This window comes from Leptomonas pyrrhocoris (assembly GCF_001293395.1).
Source record: "Leptomonas pyrrhocoris isolate H10 chromosome Unknown, whole genome shotgun sequence".
NCBI lineage: Eukaryota > Euglenozoa > Kinetoplastea > Trypanosomatida > Trypanosomatidae > Leptomonas > Leptomonas pyrrhocoris.
Window position 1 is genome coordinate 208,167 of NW_015438370.1, and position 24,476 is coordinate 232,642.

The 24,476-nt window shown below is 51.7% G+C and overlaps 10 protein-coding genes across 12 annotated transcripts; all 10 read left to right on the forward strand.

The window, feature by feature from the left end:
- Positions 1-1,138: 1,138 nt before the first annotated feature.
- ABB37_06366 (hypothetical protein) lies at positions 1,139-2,338 on the forward strand (the record flags this gene model as incomplete). The annotated part of the gene is made up of 1 exon (XM_015804664.1): positions 1,139-2,338. The coding sequence occupies exon 1, from the start codon at positions 1,193-1,195 to the stop codon at positions 2,336-2,338; it is 1,146 nt and encodes a 381-aa protein (XP_015656642.1). The 5' UTR covers positions 1,139-1,192.
- Positions 2,339-3,020: 682 nt separating this feature from the next.
- On the forward strand, positions 3,021-3,349 carry ABB37_06367 (putative 60S Ribosomal protein L36; the record flags this gene model as incomplete). Its single annotated transcript, XM_015804665.1, has 1 exon — positions 3,021-3,349. The coding sequence occupies exon 1, from the start codon at positions 3,032-3,034 to the stop codon at positions 3,347-3,349; it is 318 nt and encodes a 105-aa protein (XP_015656643.1). The 5' UTR covers positions 3,021-3,031.
- Positions 3,350-3,630: 281 nt separating this feature from the next.
- On the forward strand, positions 3,631-3,960 carry ABB37_06368 (putative mitochondrial hypothetical protein; the record flags this gene model as incomplete). Of its 2 annotated transcripts, none has more annotated exons than XM_015804666.1 (1): positions 3,631-3,960. In XM_015804666.1, exon 1 carries the CDS (start codon positions 3,670-3,672, stop codon positions 3,958-3,960), a length of 291 nt encoding a protein of 96 aa, XP_015656644.1. In that variant the 5' UTR covers positions 3,631-3,669. The 2 variants fall into 2 exon arrangements, with proteins under 2 accessions (XP_015656644.1, XP_015656645.1); XM_015804667.1 differs by having other exon boundaries at positions 3,637-3,960.
- Positions 3,961-4,317: 357 nt separating this feature from the next.
- On the forward strand, positions 4,318-4,689 carry ABB37_06369 (putative ATPase subunit 9; the record flags this gene model as incomplete). The annotated part of the gene is made up of 1 exon (XM_015804668.1): positions 4,318-4,689. The coding sequence occupies exon 1, from the start codon at positions 4,369-4,371 to the stop codon at positions 4,687-4,689; it is 321 nt and encodes a 106-aa protein (XP_015656646.1). The 5' UTR covers positions 4,318-4,368.
- Positions 4,690-5,223: 534 nt separating this feature from the next.
- Positions 5,224-7,452, forward strand: ABB37_06370 (putative mitochondrial hypothetical protein; the record flags this gene model as incomplete). The annotated part of the gene is made up of 1 exon (XM_015804669.1): positions 5,224-7,452. Exon 1 carries the CDS (start codon positions 5,287-5,289, stop codon positions 7,450-7,452), a length of 2,166 nt encoding a protein of 721 aa, XP_015656647.1. The 5' UTR covers positions 5,224-5,286.
- A 722-nt stretch (positions 7,453-8,174) lies between these two features.
- Positions 8,175-9,768, forward strand: ABB37_06371 (proteasome regulatory non-ATP-ase subunit 5 putative19S proteasome regulatory subunit; the record flags this gene model as incomplete). Of its 2 annotated transcripts, none has more annotated exons than XM_015804670.1 (1): positions 8,175-9,768. In XM_015804670.1, the coding sequence occupies exon 1, from the start codon at positions 8,344-8,346 to the stop codon at positions 9,766-9,768; it is 1,425 nt and encodes a 474-aa protein (XP_015656648.1). In that variant the 5' UTR covers positions 8,175-8,343. The 2 variants fall into 2 exon arrangements, with proteins under 2 accessions (XP_015656648.1, XP_015656649.1); XM_015804671.1 differs by having other exon boundaries at positions 8,178-9,768.
- Positions 9,769-10,768: 1,000 nt separating this feature from the next.
- ABB37_06372 (hypothetical protein) lies at positions 10,769-12,678 on the forward strand (the record flags this gene model as incomplete). Its single annotated transcript, XM_015804672.1, has 1 exon — positions 10,769-12,678. The coding sequence occupies exon 1, from the start codon at positions 11,185-11,187 to the stop codon at positions 12,676-12,678; it is 1,494 nt and encodes a 497-aa protein (XP_015656650.1). The 5' UTR covers positions 10,769-11,184.
- A 5,709-nt stretch (positions 12,679-18,387) lies between these two features.
- Positions 18,388-20,772, forward strand: ABB37_06373 (hypothetical protein; the record flags this gene model as incomplete). Its single annotated transcript, XM_015804673.1, has 1 exon — positions 18,388-20,772. One exon carries the CDS (start codon positions 18,388-18,390, stop codon positions 20,770-20,772), a length of 2,385 nt encoding a protein of 794 aa, XP_015656651.1.
- Positions 20,773-21,196: 424 nt separating this feature from the next.
- Positions 21,197-22,327, forward strand: ABB37_06374 (small GTPase putativesimilar to Ras-related protein Rab-21; the record flags this gene model as incomplete). The annotated part of the gene is made up of 1 exon (XM_015804674.1): positions 21,197-22,327. Exon 1 carries the CDS (start codon positions 21,488-21,490, stop codon positions 22,325-22,327), a length of 840 nt encoding a protein of 279 aa, XP_015656652.1. The 5' UTR covers positions 21,197-21,487.
- A 537-nt stretch (positions 22,328-22,864) lies between these two features.
- ABB37_06375 (hypothetical protein) lies at positions 22,865-24,010 on the forward strand (the record flags this gene model as incomplete). Its single annotated transcript, XM_015804675.1, has 1 exon — positions 22,865-24,010. The coding sequence occupies exon 1, from the start codon at positions 23,066-23,068 to the stop codon at positions 24,008-24,010; it is 945 nt and encodes a 314-aa protein (XP_015656653.1). The 5' UTR covers positions 22,865-23,065.
- Positions 24,011-24,476: the final 466 nt, after the last annotated feature.

A 24,476-nucleotide genomic window follows, 5' to 3' on the forward strand; every position in this document is an offset into this window, starting at 1 on the left:
GGTTGAGTGCATCATCCACTCCTCTGAGAACTGAGAGGCGCAACTTCCGACGTGCAACGGATGTTTGAAGTCTTCTTACGTGATGGCTGCTTTCTGCGGTTCGCGTGCGCCTCGACAGAGGTAGCCACCGCGACCTGCGATCCTTCTTTTGTGCATCATTCCCGCGCAGAGATGATAGAATATGTCTGCAAGCTGATAAGGCTGGTGTCGACTGTGTTGCGCCGTGGCTGGCCATGCGGTGTTGCCGCTGTCATTTTTTGCCTTGCCGTTGCCGTGACGCCTGACTCTGTGTTGTTGCTGGCCTTCATTTGCGTGACTGTGCTCGCAACCCGGTGGTGTGCGTCCTGCGGCGATGTTCTGTTGGCGTCGGTCTTGTGGGGCGGGGTCTGGTTGGGGTCCGGCGGCTTTCCCGGGGGCCGCCGCGCAAACACCGGCGCCCGAAAGAACCGCCCCCCCCCCCCGCACCGGGAGAAACCAGGGGCGCGAGACACAGCTGCGTCTTGCCGGGGAAAGGGGCGTGGCGGAAGTTTCGGCCGAACGTTGTTTATGTAGGTTCCCAAGCAGCTCACTTGAAAAGGCAGAAGTAACAAAAACGCAACTTAGCTCCGTGGCACTCAAAGACGAAAGTTGCGGCCGAAGAGACGGTTGGACGTGGATGTATAAGCGAACCAAAGGAGTCTCCAAGGAGCGATGAGTGGTGAAGAAGATGCTCATTTTTGTGTCCAGGTTGCTTACTCGCAATTTGAGACACGACAGACAATTTAATCTCAATCTCCACTCTAAGCATCTTTCGCGTTATGTTTTCCACGGAGGTCGGGAAGCGATAAATGAAGATAACGATATTTTAGAACCCTAAATGCGCAATCGACGTCTTGATGCGCACACAACACGATATGAACAATAAACCACCACACTCACGAATTGAGTGATAAGAAAAAAAACATGAAATCTGCCTTTTCTGCGGCGAGTGTTTTTTGATTCGGGTGACAGCTGTTTGTTCAACTGCCAGCTTAAACGTTCTTGGTAACAGTTTTCTTCGAAAGTGTGTTGTATTTCTAAAATTTACTTCATCCATGGGTGCCTTTTTTCCTTTCCAATTGCCTACCATTAAATTCACCCTATATTGCGATGGCGAGAAAGGAATGAAAAGACGAACACCAAATGCATGATATACATGCTTGCGCCATAAGTGATGTTTCCTACATATTTGACCAGAGTCGAGAAGCACTTCCGAATAGATCCTGATGACTTACCGTATAACATTGCTGACGAAATTGAGCAGGCAAAGACATCTGCAGATGTTAGGACTCTTGTTCCGTTAACACGAGAGGGAATACAATATCTCTCTCGGCGCTTCCCACCTGTGCGAAACGCCGCGGATCTTGACGAACTCCCCCAAAAACTGAAAGGAGGCGACGAATTTGGGTTCTCGCCCCTTTTCGATCCCGCTCTTGTTGATGCATGTTGTCAGCGAGGAGTTTTTCCTTTGACCCAAAGCGTAGGAAGAGGGTTTTTCATTTTTGCGCCGAAAGTTCACAACGTGAGAGCAGTCTGTGCACTTGTGACGAGCCCGTGCGAACGAAACGCCATCAGAGGTTTTCCATTCAGCGACGACAATGAAGGAATTTTTAGTCGCAACTGTGTTGGACTTTCCCGAAAGCTATTGAAAGACCCGGAAGAGTCGACAAGACGACCGTGCTTCGAGGTTTTTGTGAACCGAAAAGAGGACTTATTCGACATTTTCACGTTAATACGGAAGCAACATGGGGAAAACTGGCTCTGCAAACCACTGCGTTTGTGTCTGTTTCACATGTTTTTTAATCCTGAAAAATATAGCACAAAAATTGTAATTACTGCTATTCGACGGAAAAAGTACGATGATAGGCCCGCAATTCAAGGTACTCAGGAAGTTATGGAAGGCGAACTTGTTGCGGGTGAGGTGGGGTTTCTCGTTGGCGACATTTACTCTTCTGCTAGCGGCGCGTATTGCGTAAACGGAGGCGGTGCACTACAGCTGTGCTTGACGGGATTGTGCATGCACGCAGCCGGTTGCCGTGTGTGGGATCTTGGAATGATGATGGTCTACAAAACGGCACTTAATTGTTTCGAAATGCCACGAATGAAATGGTTGAAACTTGCTGCTGCACGCTGCTCTAACTCAAATACGAGCATTCTAAAATATCTAGAAGATTTAGAATCCGGGAGAAGTGTAAACTTCTTATTGCAAACCTCGTCTTTTACTCATAACGCCAGTCCAAACAGCAAAGCTCAGCAAAAAAAGCGCCTGAAAGCAGAAGCACTTGCTAAAAGAAAAGCTGAGAAAGAATCAAGAAAGTAATAACTCTCTGTTTTTTGAGTCTACCGTCGGCGGATAGATCCTGGTTAAATTTTCGGAGCTTTCTCTCTCTGAATGTGGTTTGCTCAACGGCTTTCTTTTGCTTTTTAAATGTCGGGAATACCTCTGAGAGCGCAGTTTCTTACACCTTACCTTTGAAACGACTGTTTCTCTTCTGTGCTTTCCGCAACCTGCGTCATAGAGGTGGCTATTGTTATTCTTTCGGCTTTTATTGTGCACTTCGATACGTGATAACTTATGTCGTCAGAGTTACCGAACATACAGAGCGTTTCAAAATAATAATAATAATAATAATGCTAATAGTAACTGAAAATCCAATAATGAGAAATCACGCAGTCATTCTTGATTCGATGAATTGATGCAGAGTGAATTCTGTTTTTCGTGCACCGTGTACGTGTCGAGTGGATGCAGAAGGAAAAAGGAAGCATCACTCCCACACGAAAAACAGTCAATTATTGTTAATCCAGACCAGCCTAGAAAGGCTTTCCGTTTTAACAATCTTTATTCCTTTCCTTTCCTTTCTTCCTACTGCTGTTAACTATGCCATTCTTTAATTTCTTTTTGGCACTTTTTTTTGTCTTTGGTTGTAATAATCCTACTCCCGCTAAACGCTGCTATTGTTTTCATTTTCAACAATTATTCACATCTTTGAATGATACCATTTAGGTGACTATAATGTCCGCTCCTACTCCCCGCACCGGCATCATTGCCGGCTTCAACAAGGGTCACGTGACGACCCGCCGCGCGCGCCAGCCGTCAACGAACGATCGCTATGCCGTCCCCCACAAGCGCCTGCGCGCTGTCAAGGCCATCATTGCCGATTTGGTCGGTCTCTCCCCCTTAGAAAAGCGCGTTCAGGAGTTCCTGCGCGTCGGCAAGGAGAAACGTGCGTTGAAATACTGCAAGAAGCGCCTGGGTGACTTCACGGCAGCCAAGAAGAAGCGCTCGAAGATGGAGGAGGCGCTCCGTCACGCGACGAAGAAGCACCACTGAGCAAAAAGAAGGACGTCGCCATTTATTGTTTTCATTAGTTTTGTTTTTTATCAACAACCACAAAAGACGACACAATAATAGTAATACTAATAAAAACGCTGGGTTCGCATCAAGCTCCGAAGAGAAGCTGGTCGGATGGCTTTCAGGTGAAAATGGTTTCTTCAAAGGTTTAACGAGGTCGCTAATTGTAGACCCATGCCACTCGATCAGTTGATAATATAGATGTGCACCTCATCGTCGTCTCTCTTTTCTACCTCTCTTTCTTTTTTGTCCTTCTTTCCAGGTTCAGGTCTCGATTTGCCTAAACTGCTCACATAGAGATGCAAAAGGGAGAGAGCAACTTAGTGGACCGTGACTCCATGACGGAGTCACAGAAGTGGTCATACATTACCGACAACACGTTGAAAATGATGAGTTTTGGTTTTCTGTGCGGCGGCGCAATTTCAATGGTTGTATTTCGCTCTGTAACGTCGCGTGCGGCGATTACTGCTTTTGGTACCGGATGCGGAATCGGAAAAGCTTACGTTGACACCAAGTATGTTTTAGGTCATGACGTCGCCGCCGAGACTGTTTGGTCTGCTCAGGTTGCACCAGGTAACGAGAATCCGTAAGAGTCTAATGCGTTTGTTGTGTTCTGTGTCTGTTTTACACATTATCTGTAGTTCTAGCATTCAAAAGAAAAAAGAGGGAATATTAATGTGTAGCTAAATTGGTCAAACTGTGAAAGCTTTCAGCGGCTTTAAACACGTTCGAGTCGAATATGTTCCTAGGTTTTTTATAATGGAAACGTAATGTGTGCGCCGAAGAATCAAGAGCAGCTGACCGCACAAACAAGGAAACAACAGTGTCATGTGTGCGATCTTGATCAACGGGTTTTTCTGAATCTGTTCTCCCTGTCTTTTTCTCACGCTCCTTTTTTTCTTAATCCAAACTCGACAATTTAATGTTCCACTTTTCTCTCATCGGATAGCTTCCATTTGTGTTCATTTTCTCTCTTAACCTTCACTACTTATCCAAAAATGATGCGCCGTGTTCTCGCTCAGCCCGCCGCCCGCCGTGTGGCCGCCGCCTCCAGTGCGCTGGTCGTGTGCCCCCGCAAGGCCTCCACCGTGGCCATCTCCGTTCAGGGCCTGCACTACGTCGGCACCGGCCTGGCCGCCATCGCCCTGGCTGGTGTGGGTATGGGTATTGGTACGATCTTCGGCTCCCTGCTGATCGCCTGCGCTCGCCAGCCGAACCTGACGAAGATGCTCTTCAACTACGCCATTCTTGGCTTTGCCCTGACGGAGGCCATCGGGCTGTTCGCTCTGATGCTTGCCTTCCTGATGCTCTTCTCGTAAAGAGGCTGATGTGGACATGTTGAAAGAAGAAAACTGCCGTTTCTGTTTCCTTACCGCCTGGCTTTAGAGGTACTTTTCTTTCTTCTTTCTTTTTACTTTTCTTTTTTTACATTTAACAAGTGACGGTTATTAAAAAGTCTAATTCTGTAGGTACTATTAGTTAGCGGACACACACAAAAAATAATAGTGAAATGTATCTGAAATAAAAACGTTGTGCCGGTCCTCTTCCTTGCCGCGTGCAGTCCGGTTTATCGATTGTGGAAGTGATAATTCACGAATTGCTGCTTTCCTTGCCGGTTCTCAATAGTAACACGAGTACTTTGAGTATATGTTGTTTTCTTCTCAGACCGGAGAGAGAAAGGAAAAGAAACAGCTCTAGAGGAAATATGTTGCCACCGAGTTGATCTGATGCACGAATCCAAAACGCCATCTCTCGAAGAGAAATCGGCAACAATAAAGTAATTTATTTGAGCCCGAAGACTGACTTGCTTTTCTTTTCTCTTATGATTGTGTTCTCTTTTTCCGAAAAATCATAGTCTAAAAATTGGTTTGCTGATTGGAACCATTGTCTCTGCGGACCTAAAAAAGAAGACCAAAATGTCACACCTCTCAATCTCCAAAGATGGTAAGCTTGGCTGTGGCAGCTGCTTCACAAGCTGCCAAGGAAACTGCGTCCCAGGGACCATAAATTTATTTAACGGAGTCGGGGAAAGGGCCATCGTTCACCCTGATCATGTAGCCTTTTCTTCTTTTGGCGTCGCGCGCTCTACTCGCCTCGGTGCTGAATCCGTGTACAATCCTGGTGATCATGTGGCGATGGTTTATAATGACGCCAACACCTCTTTTTCCACAGTGATCGTTCGCTGTGATACTTGGGCGGTGCAGTGGGGCGTCGAAAGATCTGCCTGTCTTGCCGACGCACGAGTAGTACATTTGGTAAACCTGTGCGCCAACACAGTTTGCGGCATTGCGACATCCAAAAGTACGACGACACCCCCCGGAGAGCAACGCGTTTTCATCGCCACTCGTTTCGATGTTCCGTCGACCAGCCGGAAAGCAAATAAAGAATGGAGACACTTTCTTGCCGCCCCTAGAATTGTTGTTACCGGCTTCGAAAACGAGGGCATTGTGCGTGTTGTAGCATACGACAGGAATAGCTTTCTACTGCTCACGTTGAAAGGCTCACTTGCGCTTGTGCGGCTCAACGTTGATGTGCTGAAATCAAAGCAGAAAACGGATGTTGGTCTTTTCGAGGCGAGGCTCGTGGGCAGTAAACTGCGCGGTGTCTCGGCGGAGTCACGGCTTGTCGTGTATGCGGACGACGACGCGGACCGTGCGTACGCGGCGATCTATTCGCTGGGCGGCAGCGAGGTGCAACTCATTCAATTTTCAAGAAACATAAGTGAATCAGTGGACGCCCCAGAGCTGGCGGTGGTTACTGAGATGACCACAGGCGTCCCGGTTGATACACTGGCTTTCGCCGGACCGTTCCACCTCTGCTTCTGCTCTAATCGTGCGCAGCAAAATGTTCAGTTTTGCGGCTTAGTTCCCGGCGCAGCAGCCTTGGAGACGATGATGTTTGACCCGTTAACCGCTCCCTACGAGCCTCTTGGAGTTTTCTACAACGACGCCGACGAGCGCGTCGTGCTTCTTTCCTCCTCGCTGGGCTGCACTACGTTTGCCGCTGCAAGCGATGTGCAAAAAGTGAGTTCCATCATCGAGACGTCGCTTGATTTCTCCGCTGGTCCGTTTGGACAGGACACCTTAAAAACTGTTTCGTGGAGTTCCGTTGCAAACCCGTTTCGCCATCACGGTCCGCGAACGAGCCGCTTCGCCGGGAAAGACAGCGATCAAGAGGACGACGGGGACGTGCAGGTGCTCGAGGAAGCCACCGCGCACAATGCGGGGCGGTGGACACCGTTGACGCTTTGTTACGCCCTCGCCTCCAACAATACGCCTCGCGGAACCGACGTCGCCATCTTCAGTGTGGAGACGGCGCCATTTCTGCATACGCGCCTCATCAAGCAGTGGCACAACGCGACAGCCGGTCTGAAGCAAGTTTTGGGTGCAGTCTCCACCCGATCGTACACTGCCGTTGCGCTTCCCTGGAATCCTCGCCACATTCGTCGCGCGTTGCGGCTCCTCAGTCAAGGGGAACTTTCCGCACTTCTCCATGGCATTGCCGTCGCCATCTCGGCCAGCGAGCGTATGTCTTCATCCGTGGCATATGCTGATGCCACCACGGCTGCAGTGGGGATGGCGTTGCACGTGATCACACTTGCTCGGCAAATGGGAGCCGCTCTTCAGCCGGACGATGTGAAGACTGTTGCAACCATGCTGCGAGCGTGTAGAGAGTGCGGCCACGAGCTCCTGCGGTACGCAAGCCGCATGGAGCTATTGATGGAGAGCTGTTTGCAACAAAAGGCCATGAGCCGCATACTGCGGCGCCGCCCTGCTTCCACACAGGGTGGTGACTACGATACTGCAACGCAGGACTTGGAGAGAAACTTTTACGGCATCTCGGCGGAGCTACAGACGGAGCGTACGCTGCACACGCGATACACCTTCAACACCTGGGCGCAGCACTTGGCGTCACACGAGTCGTCTCACCGCAGCGCAGGTGCGGGAGCGTTGCGATTCCTGTCGCTTGTGAAGCGCGGCAATGAGAGCGCTGGGGATCGCGCACTGAGCGACTGGAGACGACTGGGAACGGCTCCGCATCAAGACCCTGTCCTCGACACGTTTGAGCAAACCCTGTTGTAGGAGAGTTTTGTTGTCACTGCTTGTAGTTGTGCTTTTCACAAAAAAAGGGGACAAAGGAAGAGCCCGATGAGTTCGTTGGAGGTGTTGGTTGCCGCGAAGGTGTGCCAGCACAGACACACGACACAGGTTCGTTGTTGCTTGCAGTAGTAATATCCACTGAACGAACAGTAGGAGAGCTTTTTTTTCTTAGCACTTCAAACGGATTGATTACATTTCCTTCTTGTTGTGAAGGACAACTTTTCGGGAATAAATAATGCGATACGCGTAACTAATTTAAAGCAAAACCGAACACTAGTGGTTAAAACGAAAAGGAGCGTTCTCGAGGCTCTTGCTAAATTTGCGTTTTTTTTTGGGAGACACGGAAGGCGAATAGGAGTTGTTGTAGATGAAGACAGAGAGGGAATGAAAAATTTGTGATTTCCTTGTTTCCATATCGTTCTCTGCGGGAAAATAGAACTGACGTGTCATCTCGTCTACGCAAAACCCAAGTCAGTTTTTCTTGGAGTGGAGGGCTTATGCGTTCTCAAACGACGTGACGACTGTTCTTCATTGTGGCTGCCTTCTGTGCTGCTGCTTGGTACAAAGAAAAAAGGGAAGGAGAAAAGAATAACCGTTTGGAACTCGAGTGTCTTTTCGGTGGCTCTCTTACGAACTCATATGCTTTTCTCTCTTCCTTTCCTTTTGTGTCGCACCTCTTCGCTTTCTGCAACAAAATACGAAAAAGAAGAAAACTCTGTTCTGAAGAAAAGCGCTTTTGCAGGCCCACGAACGCATACATACATTCTCTGTCACGTAGTGTGCGTTGTCTTTCGAACCTTCTTTTCTTTCTGGTACGGCTATTATCTACACACACACAAAACTTTTTTTCTACCCACACACGCTCACGACATCATGGCGGATAACGAGTGGAAAGGTGCGAGTTTCAAGCAGGAGGAGGACCACTCTGCGGAGGCAACGAAGTTGCTGGACCGGGTCAATGCAACGACAATTCCGGTCCTCCTCCGCAGCAGCAACGCCAAGCTAAACGACATCGTGGCGGAGCTGCTTGCGTTGGAGAAGGTCGCCCGCCTCGGCGGTGACGTCGCGTCAACGAAGCGGCTCGCTGTGGAGGTGATTCGGATTTATCGCACGCAGAATGATTTGGAGCAGATGATGGAGACGCTCGACGTCTTGATGAAAAAGCGCGGCCAGACGAAGCAGACCCAGAGCGCCATGATCGCGGAGTGCGCCATTGTACTCACGGACGGCTCTCTCTCGAAAGAGAAGCAGGAGGGGGTGCTGGAGCGCCTGGCCTACGTGACGGAGAACAAGATTCACGTGGAGCTCGAGCATGCTCGCTTCACGATTGAGCTGGCGACGCTCCACGAGGCGGCTGGCCGAAAGCGCTCCGCGTGCGATATGCTGCGCACGCTGCACATTGAAACCATCACGAACATGCCTCGCCTCGAGAAGCTTGAGGCGTTGAACCAGCAAATTCGCCTGTGCTTAGAGTTGGAGGACTACGACCACATCCCGTTGGTGTCCCGCAAGATCAATCATCGTGGCTTGAGCCGCGAGGAGGCGTACGGGCAGAAGCTCAAGTACTTTGAGCTGATGCGGTCGTACTACGCCCACAAGGCATCTTACTTTAATGTTGGCCGCTGCTGGTACGAGATGTACAACACGGTCAAGAGCACGGACGACAAGCTCTCTGCATTGAGCAACATGGTGGTGCACTACCTTATCTCCGAAAACGCAACCGCGAAGGAGATCGAAGACTTGGCAGAATGCACTGCGTTCGCGCCATCCACTAAGATGCGTGACCGCGTGGACGCCTTGTCCACCATTAGCGAAAAACTCAAGAGTGACTTGGAGGATGTACCGCAGCTGTTTGGACTTCTGCAGCGCTTCAATAGTATTGAGCTGATCCAGGAGAGGGTCTCCTCGGAAGTGGAGGCGTTGTGCCAGACGCACCCGGAGCTGGCTCCCTTCCCGGAGCGCCAGGAGCTGCTCAGTAATCGTTGCAGCGAGCACGATATTTTGGTGATAGCCCGCTTCTACTCTCGCATTCCACTGCGCCGCTTAGCGGAGCTGGTGCACCTCTCCCCGGAGCACACCGAGCTTTTCATCATGACGATGGTCACAAACAAGACTCTCTACGCCAAGATGGACCGCGTGGACGGCCTCGTCGTCTTTGAGGCGCGTAAGAACACGACGGAGGTGGTGGCGCTGTGGAACGAGTCGGTGGAGAAGAGTGTGGCGCTGCTGGACAAGGCCTCGCATCTCATCACCAAAGAACGCATGCTGTACAACCTCGCCTCGCAGAAAGCCCATTGAGGCAACTCTTTCTTCTTTCTTGTTGTGCGGCAATTGAAAAGAGGGAGGCAGTTGAGTTTCCGTCGGACCGTGTCGGCATCTGCTTGTGGTTGCAGCGCATATCTTTGTTTCTCGCTTCAGTTGGAAACGAGTGAGAGAGCGGGAAGGGGAGGGAGACATCCGGTGGGGAGAAGTATCGCGACCGACGTCAAACCAAAGGAAAAGCATCTCTAGAGTTTTGTTTCCTAATTAGCTCTATTTTCACTTTCCGCTTTGTAGCGGTAGCACACCTTTGTCTAGCACGTTCGCAAAAAGATCAGATTGCGGTGCCCTTCTTTTTGTTCTCTGCGCTTTCTTTGTGGCAGTAGTTCTCAAAGAGTGGTACGTGGGCGCCCAGGGCAACTCCAAATGGGTACTTTTTGCTTGGGTGCATCCTTCAAAGCGAAGTAACTTTTCAGAAACCGCTTCTTTTCTTTAAGATGGAAGAACCGTGCGACACTCCAAGACGAGTTGCTGTCGAAGCTCGTCGCTCTTCAGGGAAGTGAACGAAGACCTTTTCTTTGTTTTCTTTGTTTTCTTTGTGCCTTTTTTTGCCGATGTAAAAGGCATTCATTTATTGTGGACATTGTTCTCCTTTAAAACAACGCATCCACCGTGCAATTCGCGCGCGAAACCGAACGCTGCTGACGGAGGCGGTGGGGGGAAGGATGAAATTCCATGTACCGTACTATCCTTTTCCCTACACTCCTCTAGTGTAGGGAAAAGGCAGAAGATGGCGACTGCCAAACAAACTCAACAGTTGCTGCCCAACATTGCAAGGCATTCTTTTTGTAGGGATGCGCTGCTGCCGTTCATTGCGTGCTACATCTCCACACAACGGAAATGAGGTGGTGAAAGGGCCAAAAGCGAAGCAGCTGCCTCGAGCTTTTCCTCTGAAGACTCTTCGTCCTCCCATTCTTTTTCCACTTTTCTTGTGTCTCCTTTCTGGTAACGGTTGTCGTGCCTCAACTATTTTGCTTACAGATTTTTCTTCGCCTTTTGTGCTCATTTCTTTTTTTCTTTCTCTTCCTCTCTTTACGATTGTTGTATTGCAGAGATCCTTAGACGAGATCAGTGGAGTCACACACGAGCTTTTGCATCTCTTGACTTTTCCGTGATACTGGTTTTCTTTTCTTTTATAGTGTTTCCCCTTTTTTCTTCCACGTATTAACTAACACAAGTCTAGCTTCCTTTTCTCTCTGATAAGGTAAGTGCTCCTAATTGCTGTTTTTTGCTTGGTCTTCCGCAGCCCCGTTGCAGCACTCGCACACACGCTCATTTACGTTCACGACAAGGTTTACAGTGGGGCAAGACGAAAGGAAAAGTAGCATTGTTCCCATTGACTTTATTCCAATTCACCTGCCTTTCCCCTCATTGACACGCTAGGGCAGAGGAAAGATGAGCACGTTAACGCAGCCGTCGGAACGCGCGTTGTTCGCACTGCCGCACTCAGCCACTCTCGACAAGAACGACGACACCCCCTTGACGGGTACGGAAAACCTCTCCAGTGTTTACACGGGAACCGATGAGGGGAGTAGGGCGCCGACGACTGACGTAAGCGATGAAAAGCACAGCTCCAGCAGCAGCTCTGACGAGAAGAAGGACGAGGACAAGTGGATTTGGGTGTTAGATCCAATGACACGCAAGCTGCGCGTTCCATTGAACATGCTGGTCCCGACCCACGCCACCTCGACCCCTGGCACCGTGCCTTCCCTCTGCATTGCGTTCCTGGAGGGCCGCTGCCGCCATGCGTGGTGCCGGCAGGCGCACGTGGTGCCTTCCGCCATCCCGCAACTTCGCTACGAGGCGCTGAGCGCCCCCACTTGCTGCCATTTCCACCATGACCCTCAAGACATCACGATGCTGACCGACAACTTCAAGTTTGTGCGCATCACCGGCAACGGTGGGAATAATGAGCTTATCCCTGCAGAGCGCATCGCGTGCACGGTTGGGCTGCGACGCTATCTGGTGCACAACATCCCAAAGAAGCTGGCCGAGCACGCAGACCCTTCCGCCACTGCGTCGGAGCACAAGGCCGAGGAGGCCGACAAGGAAGGCATTCTAGAACTCCCCGCAAAGTTCATCTGCCGTCTGCACCTGGCACACCGCTGCCGTTACCTGGATGATTGCAACAACATTCACATCTGCCGCGAATTCGAAGTTCGCCTGCAGCCTCCGGCGCAAATGCTCAGCTCCCTCAACTCCGTCACGACGTCAACACGCACGGTCAACATCGGCGACACCTGCTATACCGTCACCCCGCTAGCCGTGGGCGATGTCAGCGACAGCGACTTCAACGCTATTGCCGAGGCGCAGAGGATCAATCACCGCAACGCCGGCACCCCGGCATCTACGCCGTTCTGGAGCGTTGCTCCCCCATTGGACTCCGCCGTGGGCGGCAGCGAGGGCAGCAGCCCGATGGCCTACTCCGGTGCCGGCGGCGCGGGCACGTTTCCAGCAGTGCCCGACTACCGCGCGGCGCAGAGCACACCCAACGGCAGCCTCACGACGTTCACTGGGCAGTCGCCGGCCTTCACACATGCTGAGTCGCCTTCGCAGCAGTCGCACGGCTTCAGCGGCCACCTGCGCATCTACGACGTCCGCCCTAAACCACAAACCGAGACGGCGGCATCCAGCTGCGCCAGCAGCCCCGCCATGAACCCCAATACAGTGGAGAAGGCCGGTGCCGGTAAGCCACCGCCGCCGAAGTACGCCGACTGCTCGTCCCCTTCGGCATCTGTGAACCGATCAGTCGGTTTGAGCGCAGGAGGCTGCTTGAGCAACAGCACCGAGGGCGGCGTGAGCGTGGGCACGAGCGGTGCGAACACGCCGTTGGCAGATGGCGGGTACGTTCCCTTTGCGACTCGAACGGCTGTGCCGGTGAGAAAATAAGTAAGAACGATTAACGGATTACAACCTGTAATCTTTCTTTTTGAAAACTGCAATAATGATAACATCTTTATGTGATTCTCCACTCTTTTCCTCTACCTTCAATTCATTGCCATTTTCGCAAGTCGTTTGGCGAGCGCGTAGGAAGCCAGCGGCGTTCTTTCCTTCATTTTTCCCGTTTCTCATTTTCTTTCTTCAACTCCCTGTAGATGACACGACAGGAAAGGAATCAATATTTATTTCTATATATTTGTTTCTATTTTTTTTTTTTTTTGAATTCGCAGTCTTTTACGTTGTGATACTAATCGCCTGTGTGTGGGTGTCGGTGTGTATGTGTGTGTCGATGAAGCAGTTTTGATGTAATGGTGAGACGTCACTGAGTTTCTCTGGGTAGGAAATGTGCGACAAGGAAAGTGCTCTATTCGAAAAACGTTAAAAGCAGAAGAGAAACATATTCATGATAAGGCAAAGCAAAACATGAGGGGGAAAAGCGTACGAGAAGCATAAACGTCATTTTTTGTTGCAAAAGCGAAAACATCATTGAAAACCCCCAAAAAGAAGTGCTTTCACGGACCAGTACACAAGGGTGATCGGCTTCGCATGACTCTTTTCGGTTGCTACCGCATAGTTCGACTTTGTTTTGCGTGCCAACGTTGTTTTCTTGCTAATGAGACTATTCATTTTATTCGAAAAGGTCCCATTTTATGTTGTTGAACTCCGCCATCCCTAACGAAGTTGTTACCTTGGCGATGATGTCAAGGGGAAAGGAAATGTTCAGAATTCAGCCCAAATGCCTACGTGAAAAACTATCTAAGAAGCCTTTTTTTCCCTCCTTTTCACGTTTCAGTAGTGATGATGAGATGTGAAAATGCAACGGAGGTTTTGATTGACTTCTTCACACTAGAGTGTGAGTGTCGGGGGTGGTAACCCGCTCCACATCAACAAAAAAGTGATCTATTTTTAGTCAGACCTAGACACGAAAGACTGTCAATGCTGAGCAAGAAACGTGTTTCGACAAATACTCAAACGCGCCGAAGTTGAGTGGATTGGCTCCTGCGCATTTTCTTTTCTTTCTTTTCTCTCTTGGTTGTAATATCTTCTACTATTTTCCTGAGTTCTCTTGGTTTTGAAGGTGTCTATTTGCGTGTCATGAAGGGTTTTTTTGTAGCGTGCGTGTGGATCCTCCGAGGAGCTCTCGTCCTCTCCAAACATGTTTTTCTCTGTTCCCGTAAACGGTGTAGTTCAATGTGTTGTTGTGTGTGTGACTGATTTTATATATAGACCTTTTTTTTAAATTTTATCCGTGAACGACTCTCTCTCGCTGTCTTTTTTTTTCTAACTAGCTACGTGATAGAGCCAGGTTTATATTTTTGTTTTTACATCCGTTTTTCTTTCACCCTAGATCTCTCAAAAACAAACAATAATAGGGGGAGCGATTCTACACAGCACACGTCGTCACAAATGATGACGTGAAAGTGTGCTCGCGGAAGCAAACGAAGAAAATCGAAGCAAAAAGGCTTTGTAACACTTTTTATCTTCTCTTTTTTTCTTTGAGGGGGAGGATGGTTCCACAGGTTTTTTTTTAACAAGGTGTCCGACGTTTAGCATGAAAGTTTCACTACGCCGTTCGCATCACTTCTTTTGGCTTTTTTCCCGTTTCGAGATGTTTTCCTCTGCTCTGCTTGCGGTTCATCTGCAATCGCGCAGTAAACAACGGAAGAAAAGCAGCTTGACTTTCAAAAGAATAACGTCTACCTTTCATTTATTTACCACCTTCAGCTTTTTTTTCTTCTTCAAGTGCTCAGAAGTGGTTCCATATCACTTTCCTTTTCTATTGTTGTGGGGGTGCGGCACACGTAAACGGGTAACGTGTTCTACGGCGTTAGATGGAATGTGTAAGACAATGGCCGCGGTGAGATGAGAAAACGAGGTTACAAGAAAGACATACGCAGCAGAGCAAGCGCCTCGATCAGTCCGAGGTGATGTGGAGAAGTATTGTGCGGATGCGTTTCATCGCGTTCTGGTTTCTCCTTGCTGCGCTAGTGCGTATGCGCGGAGGTGTCAGCGCAAGGGACATGCACCAATGAAGACAATGAAAAGTCTGAAGAAAAGAAAATGTAATAGGCGCATCGAACTTGTTTGCACTCTCTTTTCCAGAAAACGCACAAACGCATATTGCTTCAACTCCTCTGTGGGCAGCACCGCTATTTGCCTCGTTTTTTTCTTCTTCTTCTGTGTTTGTCAATCGTATACAAATTTTACTGAAAATAGTTTTGCCGCTCTTCTCGTTTTTGTTTCCTGGTTGCTCTTGGCGTCTTTCACGCTTTTCTTTTCCCTTTTTGAATGCCCTCTCATTCCTTCCTTCCCTTCCCTTCCCTTCCCTTCTTGATGATGTATGATCAATATCGGATGCTTTTTTCGCATCTAAATCGTGCGAGCTCTATCCTTAAAAAAACACTTTTCCCTTTCTTTGCATTTTTAATAGTATTTCGCAACAGGACACTTTGAGGAGCACCACTCTTGTCTCTTATTTCGTAGCGTTTTTCTTTTCATGAGCATCTTCACATATACACATATATATAACTGGTTTCAAACTGTTTGGTATTCCACTTCTACGAGTGCTTTGGTTTTCGTTTCTCAGTGGCTTATTTTCCCTTATTGTACATGACGCTTAAATCCCCTTTTTTTTCTTTCTTCCTAACTGTACTTTCACGTCCACAGTCTCATCTCAGTCTCTCGTGCTACTTTACAACGAGGAAACCGCTTTTCTTCTCATATTTTCTTTTTTTTCTTTTTCTTTTCTGTCTGTTTGCTATTGATTTCGCTGTTGTTTCTTTGGCTCTCATCAGAAATCTGCATTCTTCGGCTTAGCGGTCACGATCCCCCACCTACTGGGTTTTGAATGGAGGTGGGTATCAGATTACGTCGTCTCCGTGCGCTCCATTCGCACACGGGCATGATTCGGTTAGTTTCCCATTTTTTTTCTTAAGCCATCTACTAATATTTTATCCCTCTCTGCCCTTCAAAACAGTTCGTTAGTGTGCTGCACTTACCGATTTGTTCTGCTTTCTTGTTTCTTTGAATCATTTACCGTTTCTTCTCTGCTTAAATACGCGAAAGCATGTGCGCACTGCTTGTGCGGTTTGGGCACTGACTGGTGTGTTCATTTGTTTTCCCAGCTGCTTTGCTTTGTTGAAGGTGTTAAGAGGAGCGCATCTTAGCTTTGTTTTTTCTTTTGTGGACTCTGAAATTGCTTCTTTCTATTTCTTCTCTTTTCGTCTTATAATTCCGCAGAGATGCATGATTCGAATATTTTCTTGTTCTTTCTTATGCCTCACGTGACTTCGTTCTTGATGCCAAAAAGGCGTGAAACAGCTGGACATCATCACGCAGTGTGCCCGACGAAGATGAATCGGCGAAACTAGGCTTACAGAAACGTTTTCGTGTTTAGCGCGCTGCACCACCAAGGCCAGGCACTCGCAAAAGAAGAGCGAAGGCTCTCCCCAGACGTACACGTTCAAAGCAAGCAAACAAACAAACAAGCAACAACAGCCACGAAGCACAAATAAAGTGGGCCCACGGATACGTGGGGAGCGTGTCACATTACGGTCGTCTCGGCTTTTTCTTATTTATTTACCCTTTTTTTCGCTTTTGCTGTGTCCATTATATACGAATACAACGGCAACAACAAACTTACTCTGTAAGACAAAAAAAGCCGTGTTTTGCACTTGAAAAGCAGGAAGAGTTTGCCGCATTATTTCAATCCTCTCCTTTTTTTTTGCTGTTGGACGGATGTACTCATTAAATAATGAAATCGCATAAGGGGCGAGCGGAAGTGATGCAACACTCACTCACACACACGAAAACAAACAAACAAAACAATATATAGTGATGACAACAAAAAATGTACACCTTCCCGTGTGCAACCTATCAGCTACTAAATAATGTTTCTTTTCAAAAATAAAAACGTTATTGACTTTCTTTTTTCTCATCTGCATGCTATGTCAAGAAAACAAACTTTAAAGTGTTCTCATTACAACGTGCAGAAATGGCGGAGCTCACAGGGGCTTGTCCGTCGTCTTGTTTAGGAGAGACGAGATATCGTGTGTTTCACCCACTGCGCCTTCTCCAAGGGAAGAGGATGCAACGCAGGATTTTTCAAAGCCATGGTGAACCTCACAGAGGTTGCGGAAGCCTCTTTGAAATGTCGTGAGATGACTGCGAAGCAACATGAGTGCCGTTCGTTGGCTGAATTTTCATGTTTACCGACTTGCCATTCGACCGCTTCCTTCTTCAAAAAAAGGAATCTCAATCAGCTGTGAAAAGCGCGACATTGGCTGACATGCAGACACCCGTTGAGAATCTATGTGCTTCGATGCTCTCTTCTCTCTCCTCTTCTTTCTTTTTCTAGTGTTCTCTGCCGCATATCTGGGAAGGGTGGGCTCAAAAGAAAGAGGTGCATGCCTAGAAAACTGAGAGAAGCACATTAGAACTGCCTGCACAGGTCCGCGACGCTTCATTGACACCGTTTTTTTTTTTCGATTCTACGTGTCGAGCAGCAACGACTACACGCTGGGATAACGTACAGTAATACCCACTACAGACGTGCGTGTCTTTCTCTGCTACTTGTGCTTGCTGTCGTTAGAAAAAATAGAGACATAAAAGTGTAACACATTTTCCCGTTATAGAGACTGGCTGTGCTCAAAAGCAATAGAGAGGGCATAGACCTCCGTGCACAACGCCAACTTCACACCTTATTTTTTTTCCGTGCTTGCAGCGGAATCCCGACTTCTCCACTTGTTTAATTTCTACTCTTTGCACATTTCCCAAGCGATGAGTCGTCCATCCGGCTCTTCCCAACGTCCTCTTCGACTCATGCAGCCGTACGATGACGACACGAGCGAGGCAGCATCGGCGGCGTCGTTGAGCGAAAAGGATCCGCCGCCGTCTTTGCTGAGGAGGCAGTTCAGAGGCGGCGGCTCCTCCACTGCGCCCCTCACCTCCTCTCACACACCTGCGGCCTCCAGTGGAAAGTGGAAGGCAGAGACGCCACAGCGTATTGGCGCACAGAGTAAATCGAAATCTGGGTCTTTTCCCCCTTTGCCATCTTTTCTGTCTCGTGGGCAGCGTCAGACAACGGCTGCCGAGTTTTTCTCCACACCGTCCCTGCAAGCGTACCACGGTGCGAGGGATCCGCTCTCGAGTTCGGCACAGTCGTCGCCACGACCCGCGCCCCCGCCTACGTCGTCGGTGGACCGGTTGGCGGCCCTGTACCAGCAGTATCAAACATCCGGGGAGAACAAGAGCGAACGGATCGTTGGCAAGTACCCAAGTCAACGAACGCAGGAGAAGAAATCTGCCACTCCCCCTCCCGCGTTGCCCGTTCACACAACGAGATCGACGGCAACTGCGCAGCGACGCGCGACAGACAGTGAAAAGCCGGACTGCGGTGTAGGGACGCCAGTCAGCTCTGGGTGCGCTTCGCTGGCGGGAGAGGAAACCGAGCAGACAGGTGAGAGGCAGCAGGGCCCGTCGCGCACCGGGCACCCAAATCGCCTCGCTGCTGCTGGCGTTGCTCCTTCGCGCACACAACATGTCACGGCTGGCGCTGCGGAGACGTCGTCCATGTCCGCACCGCGGCCGTCGCGACCGCAAGAGGGACGATCTACCGTGACGCTTCCAGCTGACTTGTCCGGTTCTGGTGTGTCAGGGATGATGCACACCGCCATCTTCATCTGGGCGTCGCTGGGCTTCTTCGAGATGCGACCCAATGAAAGCGAAGTCACCAGCGACGCGGACGACGAGGATGAGGAGGGCGTCGCTGCCGCAAGGGAAGGGCAGTCTGTGGGCAGCTCTGCATTGCAAGAACCGTCGGACCCGCTCGACGTCGAGGGGTTTTTATTTGCGTTGGGGGACTACCTGCGTTTCTTCTGCGCTGAAACTGCGACGATGTCGAGGGACACGCTCGCAGAGCACACGGCACTAATGCGCAACGGTCTTTGGCGTGCGCTCTTCAACGCTGTGTTTTACTGCGTGACCGTGTTGGACGCACGCCGCCGCCGCTCTGGCTCGCTGTCCAGCAAAGAGCGGGAGGTGCGCTCGGGTGGTCCGGAGGACGAGTACGAGGTGGTTTTCCCTTCCTCCGCGGACGACGACGAGCCAGACGAGGAGCGCGAGGCAGCAGTGCGGCTTAGCTGGCGGGTGCCCGGGGAGTCGGAGGAGGCGCGCGCGGCGCGCTGTGCGCGTGATCCGCTTCCATCTATGAGTCCTCTGTGGGCTGGCGGACCGCCCTCCCATTTCCGAGGTAGGGAGGCGACGACAGAGGAAGGGGAGGACAACGCTTGGCGTCTGCGCGGTCAGAATATCGGACCAGAGCGGCGCACACCACTGCTGGATCTGTACAGCGGCCGGCTGCGTGCGCCGCTTCCCACGGCAGACTGGTACTTCACGTTGCGCTGTCTCACCCAGATTGGGTACAGGCGCGACACCTTCTACCTTCAAACGCCCTTTTCCGCCTCCCCGCTTGAGCTGCTGCTCGCCCTGTTGTGGTTGACGCAGCAATACAAGCTGCTGGCGATGGCCGAGTACGTAGAGTTGAACCGACGGTACGGTTTTCTGCTGCAGTACCACGTGGAGGACTCGTTTTGGCGCGGCTCTGCGCATGGGTCAGCAGGAGCGCACACGAACGCCCTTGTGTCGCGGCGCGGGCAGACTCGAGAGCGCATGCTTTACCACCTGTCCAATGCCTCGGTGTGGCCACCCGTCAGCTTCGAGGAGAACAGCGCCGTCCACCTTCGGCTCGTCCAGCTCGAGCGTTGTCTCGGGCGATCTGCGCCGCACGAGTCAACTACCACGTCAGCGACGCTGCAGGTGCGGCGCCTGATGGCCGTGCAACGACTCATCAGCCTTTCCTTCAATCGCCTGCACCACGCACTGCAGCGTCAGGCGGAGCAAACTGTCCTCCTCGGGCTTCACTCCCCGTTGGATGCGCAGCTGTGCCGCAAGGAGCACCACGACTTGTACGAGGAGGTGATGGCCGGTCTTACCTACGTGCAAGGGACAGAGGCTCGTCTGCAGACGGCCGCAGCAAGCTTGGCGAAGGCTGGCTCGCTCGTGGCCTTCCTTCTGCGCTACGAAGACACAAACGTCTCTGCGGAAGAGGTGCTGCTCGCTCTGGAGGAGGACGACGCGACGTGGCTCGACAGCGACAGCGTCTACGGCAACGACGAAGACGGCGAGGAGGCGGATGATGCGCAACGCAACCGGTGGAAACCGCAGCAGAGCACGAAAACACCCAAAAGAACGGCGGCGGAGCGATGGCGTCGAGCGGTGCGACGTGGCGCGCTGCCACCGCCACCACCACCACCGGCCTCGTCGTCGCTCCCGACCTCGGCGGCCGCGCTCGCGCAGTCCCTCTCCACCTTCCGCGCCACGCAGTCGCGCGCGTCGCTGACCGAGACATGGAAGCGGCTGCTACGGCGCAGTCACGTGGCGCCACACACAATTCCTCCAGAAAACCTGCGTTTCTTGCTGGACGTGGAAGCGCAGCGAATCCAAGAGGCGCGCGTGCGAGAGAACATGAGGTCCCGCTACTCGCTACAGGCTGCATTGGCGGCGGAGCTGGCGGTGTTGGGCTACGAACGCCAGCAGCGGCGTCAGCGTAGCTCGTCGCACAGCCCCCTCCGCCGTGATGCGAAGCTGGTCGACGAATCCGTCAGCAGCAGACGGACGGCCGACGCGGACACAGATGCAGAGGCGCGCCCCGTGCGTGTGGCGCTGCCAGCCATGGAACTGGTCACCAACGCGGCGGTCACGTTTGCTCAGTTGCAGGCGGAGGAGGAGGCCTACGGACCCGTGGCGTTGAGCACGGCGGAGCTGCAGCTGACGGAGGTGGGTGAACCAGCTGCGGGGTCGACGACGTCTGCCCAGCTCGAGTTGGCGCGTCTTCAGGCCTGGGAAACGGAGCTGGATGCCCAGCTGGACGTGCAGGCACAGACAGAGGCGCGAGTGGCACATTGCAAGACGACACTCGAGACTCTCTTCCACCAGTTTGGGCTCCGCATGGCTACGCCCATTGTGCCAGGGAAGACGCACTGACAAGTGTGTGTGTGTGTGTGTGTGTGTGTGTGCACTGCTTGGTTCTTTTGATGAACGATGAGATGGAAGAACACGAAGCGGACTTCTGCTTATATAAATATATACATACACACTTGATACGCTAGTTTTCAACTTGAGCGAAAAAGAGAAGAAAAGGGACGAAGAGTCACAACTCAACGACTTCAAATTCCTTTGTGGTGTGCGCAGAACAGGATAACTCGTTTTCCCATGGGGACCGAATGCGTCTTGCGTAGCGTGCTTGCGCAAGTCTCTTTTCTACTTTTGCTGAGTGATTAGAGATCTACACGCACTCCACTTTGTCATTGCGTTGTATATATAGAAGAAAGAAAGGTGCTTCGCCCTTTCGAGTGATCTTGTTGTTTGGATATCCGACTCGTCGTGCTCTCACTTTCATGGACACCAAAGGTTTTATTTATTGATGATTTCGTCCGCGTTGCCCACACTCGAACAAGTGGAGACATCCGTGTGGTGCATCGCTTTCCGTAACATCGGCGTGGACAAAAGAAGGATAGAATACGACGGATCCGTCTTCATCGTCAACACAATTAACAAGCAACAGGAATACCGACGCCTTGTCGAGTTGCACTCTTTGAGAGCCTTTTTTTTCTTTGCAGACAGGCAGGTGAATACGTTCCGCTGTACGGTATCTATATAACGAAAGCAGTCCCCAGCATACCCCCCCCCCACAAGACTCATGGCTGGGTTGACGTTTAAAGTAGTCCTTCTAGGCGAAGGGCGGGTGGGCAAAACATCGTTGATCTCGCGCTACGTGAGCAACTCCTTCGACGACAAGGAGGCGAGCACCGTGCAGGCAAATATGTACAGCTCCAAGGCGGTGCCGATCAACGACACAAACGGCGCACCGGGGTCTGTGAGCGAGGTGAACTTAGCTCTGTGGGACACGGCAGGGCAGGAGCGCTTCCACGCCCTCGCCCCAATGTACTACCGCAACGCTGACGGCGCCATCATCGTTTACGACGTCACCGACGCCGACACGCTGCGGAAGGTACGCACATGGGCCAAGGAACTCTACGCAGTGGTGGGAGAAGGAAACATACAACTCGTGCTGTGCGGCAACAAGATGGACACACCCGCCTCGGAGCAGGAGGTGGCGGAGGGGGAGGGGGCGTCCGTGGCGGCCGAGTTGGGCGCGTCGCACTTCTTCGCGAGCGCAAAGACGGGCCAAAACGTTGCGGATGTCTTTAGTGCCATGGCGACGCAGATTCTGCGCAGTCGTGAAGCGGCGGGTCGGGGTGTGAGTGTCGGCAACAGCGGCGGTGGTGGTGGCCTCACCCCGGCACGGTCGCGTCCTCGCCGGGGATTGATGGTCGTGACGGAAGACGGCGAGGCGTTCGCGCCTGGTCGGGGCTCGCCGAACGAGGGCCGCATCTACGGCGGTGTGGCGCCGCCCCGCGCCCACCGCTACGGCACAAACGGTGGAGGAAACCGAGGCCAACCCATCACCTTCAACGATGAGGAAGATGGCGTTGCAGCGGCGAATTCGGGTAGCAACGCCAGCGGTGGCTGTTGCTGAGGAAGGGAAGCTCTGCTCACAAGCACGTATAAAAAGAGAGATGATCGGTACACAGGTGGTCTCCCTTTTCCTGGCTGATCGTCATGAGGTCGATCCTTTTTTCCTGTATTCTTGGTTGTTGCGTGGGTGCTTTCATTTTCGCCCAGTTTTTGTGTTTTTCATTGCGATTCGTTTGCTTCGTAGTGCACAACTGCTTGTACAACTAACGCTCTTGCTACTCCTGGTTTTTAACAACAGCCATACCAGTGAAAAGGATTGCAACAAGAGGGACCACAGATTGCGGGTGCGAACGTATCGTGGCAATCGGGTGATGTTAGCTAGGTTCTTCACGAATGAGTTGCGTCGGCGCTGCATCAGCTCCCGCTGCGAGCTCTGCTTTACCACGCTCATGAAATACCATGCCGTTACGGTGAGCCCATTTTCGCTCCAGAACCTTTTTTTCAAACTGTGTTTCCACGTCTTCTTTTCTTTGTCTTCTTTCCTCCCGTTTGCTTCCCACGTCACACGGACCCTCTACACGCGGCACGCGCTGCTGAAAGAACGACGCACTCTTTCCACATATCCCATCTATTGAAGATCTCGATTCAACTGCCTCCCCCAGCTGATCCTGCAGCATCTCATTCCCCTATCGTCCCCCTCTCGTCCGTTCTTCTCGCGGTCGCTACCTGTCTTACCCTCCTTTCTTTTCTTTTCTTTGTTCTTTGTAGCAGCTGTTCCGTGGGACGTGGTAGTGCCAAGATGCCCAAGTACGATGCCGTGTTTGTGGGCCTGACGGTGCTCGACGTTGCCGGTCGCCCGGTCGTACAGGTGCCGGCGGGCGGCGGAGTGGAGTTCGTGCAGCAAATCCGCATGAATCCCGCCGGCACGGCCGCGGCGGCGAACCTCAACGCGGCGAAGCTCGGCATTCGCACGGCGGCCGTCGGCTGCCTCGGCAAGGATGAGAAGGCCGACTTCATCCTTAGCTGCTACCACCGCTGGGGCATCGACTGCTCGCTCATGCAAACGACCGACACCCGCGACACGTCCGCGACGATTCTGCCGATTCGCCCGAACAGGGAGCGGCCGTGCCTGCACTACCGCGGCGCGTCGGATGAGCTCTTTGTGACGGAGGCGGAGTTTGAGAGTGTGCTGGACTGCACCTACCTGCACCACGGCGGCACGGGACTGCTGGAGGCGATGGACAAGGGCCAGAGCGCGCGTCTGCTGGCGGCGGCCAAGGCTCGGGGGGTGGTAACGTGCTTCGACATGATTCACCCGAACGAGAACACGCTCAGTCTGCTTGTGCCGCTCTTGCCGTACGTGGACTACTTCATGCCGTCACTTGAGGAGGCCGCCTACATCGCCGGGTCGGAGGATCCGGTTGAGGTGGCCAACTTCTTCTTCGACCTGGGCGTGCAGAAGTGTGTGTTCAAGGATGGCGTGCGAGGCTCGTACCTCATCAAGCGCGACAGCTTCCAACGGGTGCCGGCCTACGTTCTGCGGGCCTCCGACACGACCGGCTGCGGTGACGCTTACTGTGGTGGCTTTATCGCCGGTCTTGCGCGAGGGCTGTCGGAGGTGGAGGCGTGCAAGATTGGCTCCGCCGTGGGTGCCCTCGTTGCCAGCGGCCTCGGCTCCGATGCGGGCGTGGTGAGCTGGGAGGAGACTCTTAGCTTCATCGAGAGCTACGGGGTGGTGGACTAAATGGACGGTGTATGCACAGACGGCCCTTCTTGAGATGGCCTGTTTTTGCTGTCCTATCGACTTCTCTGTCCTCTTTTCGTTTTTACCACGCGCAACGCGTTGGGAGTGTACAATGGGGGTGAGGCGTGGCGCACAGAGGAGCAGAGGAGGAGAGGGAGGGACGCACGAGTGGGTAATCACCAAATGTCCGTCGCTCTTATTTTTATTTAAACCAGCTCCTCTTCTCATAGATGCCCACGAGAAAACGAAGGAAAATTTTTAACAATACACGTCCGTGAAAGCCAGTCACATATCTCTTTTTTTTTTCTTTTCACCACACGTGCGCACGCATGCACATGCACGTACTGGTCGCCTTCCAAACAGAGCGTTCCAGATCGACTTCCACAGTCAGGATTCGACACTTTTTAGTTTTCCGGTTTCTGTTTTTATATATTTACAAAAATCCAATTAACTCGATGTTGGCAGC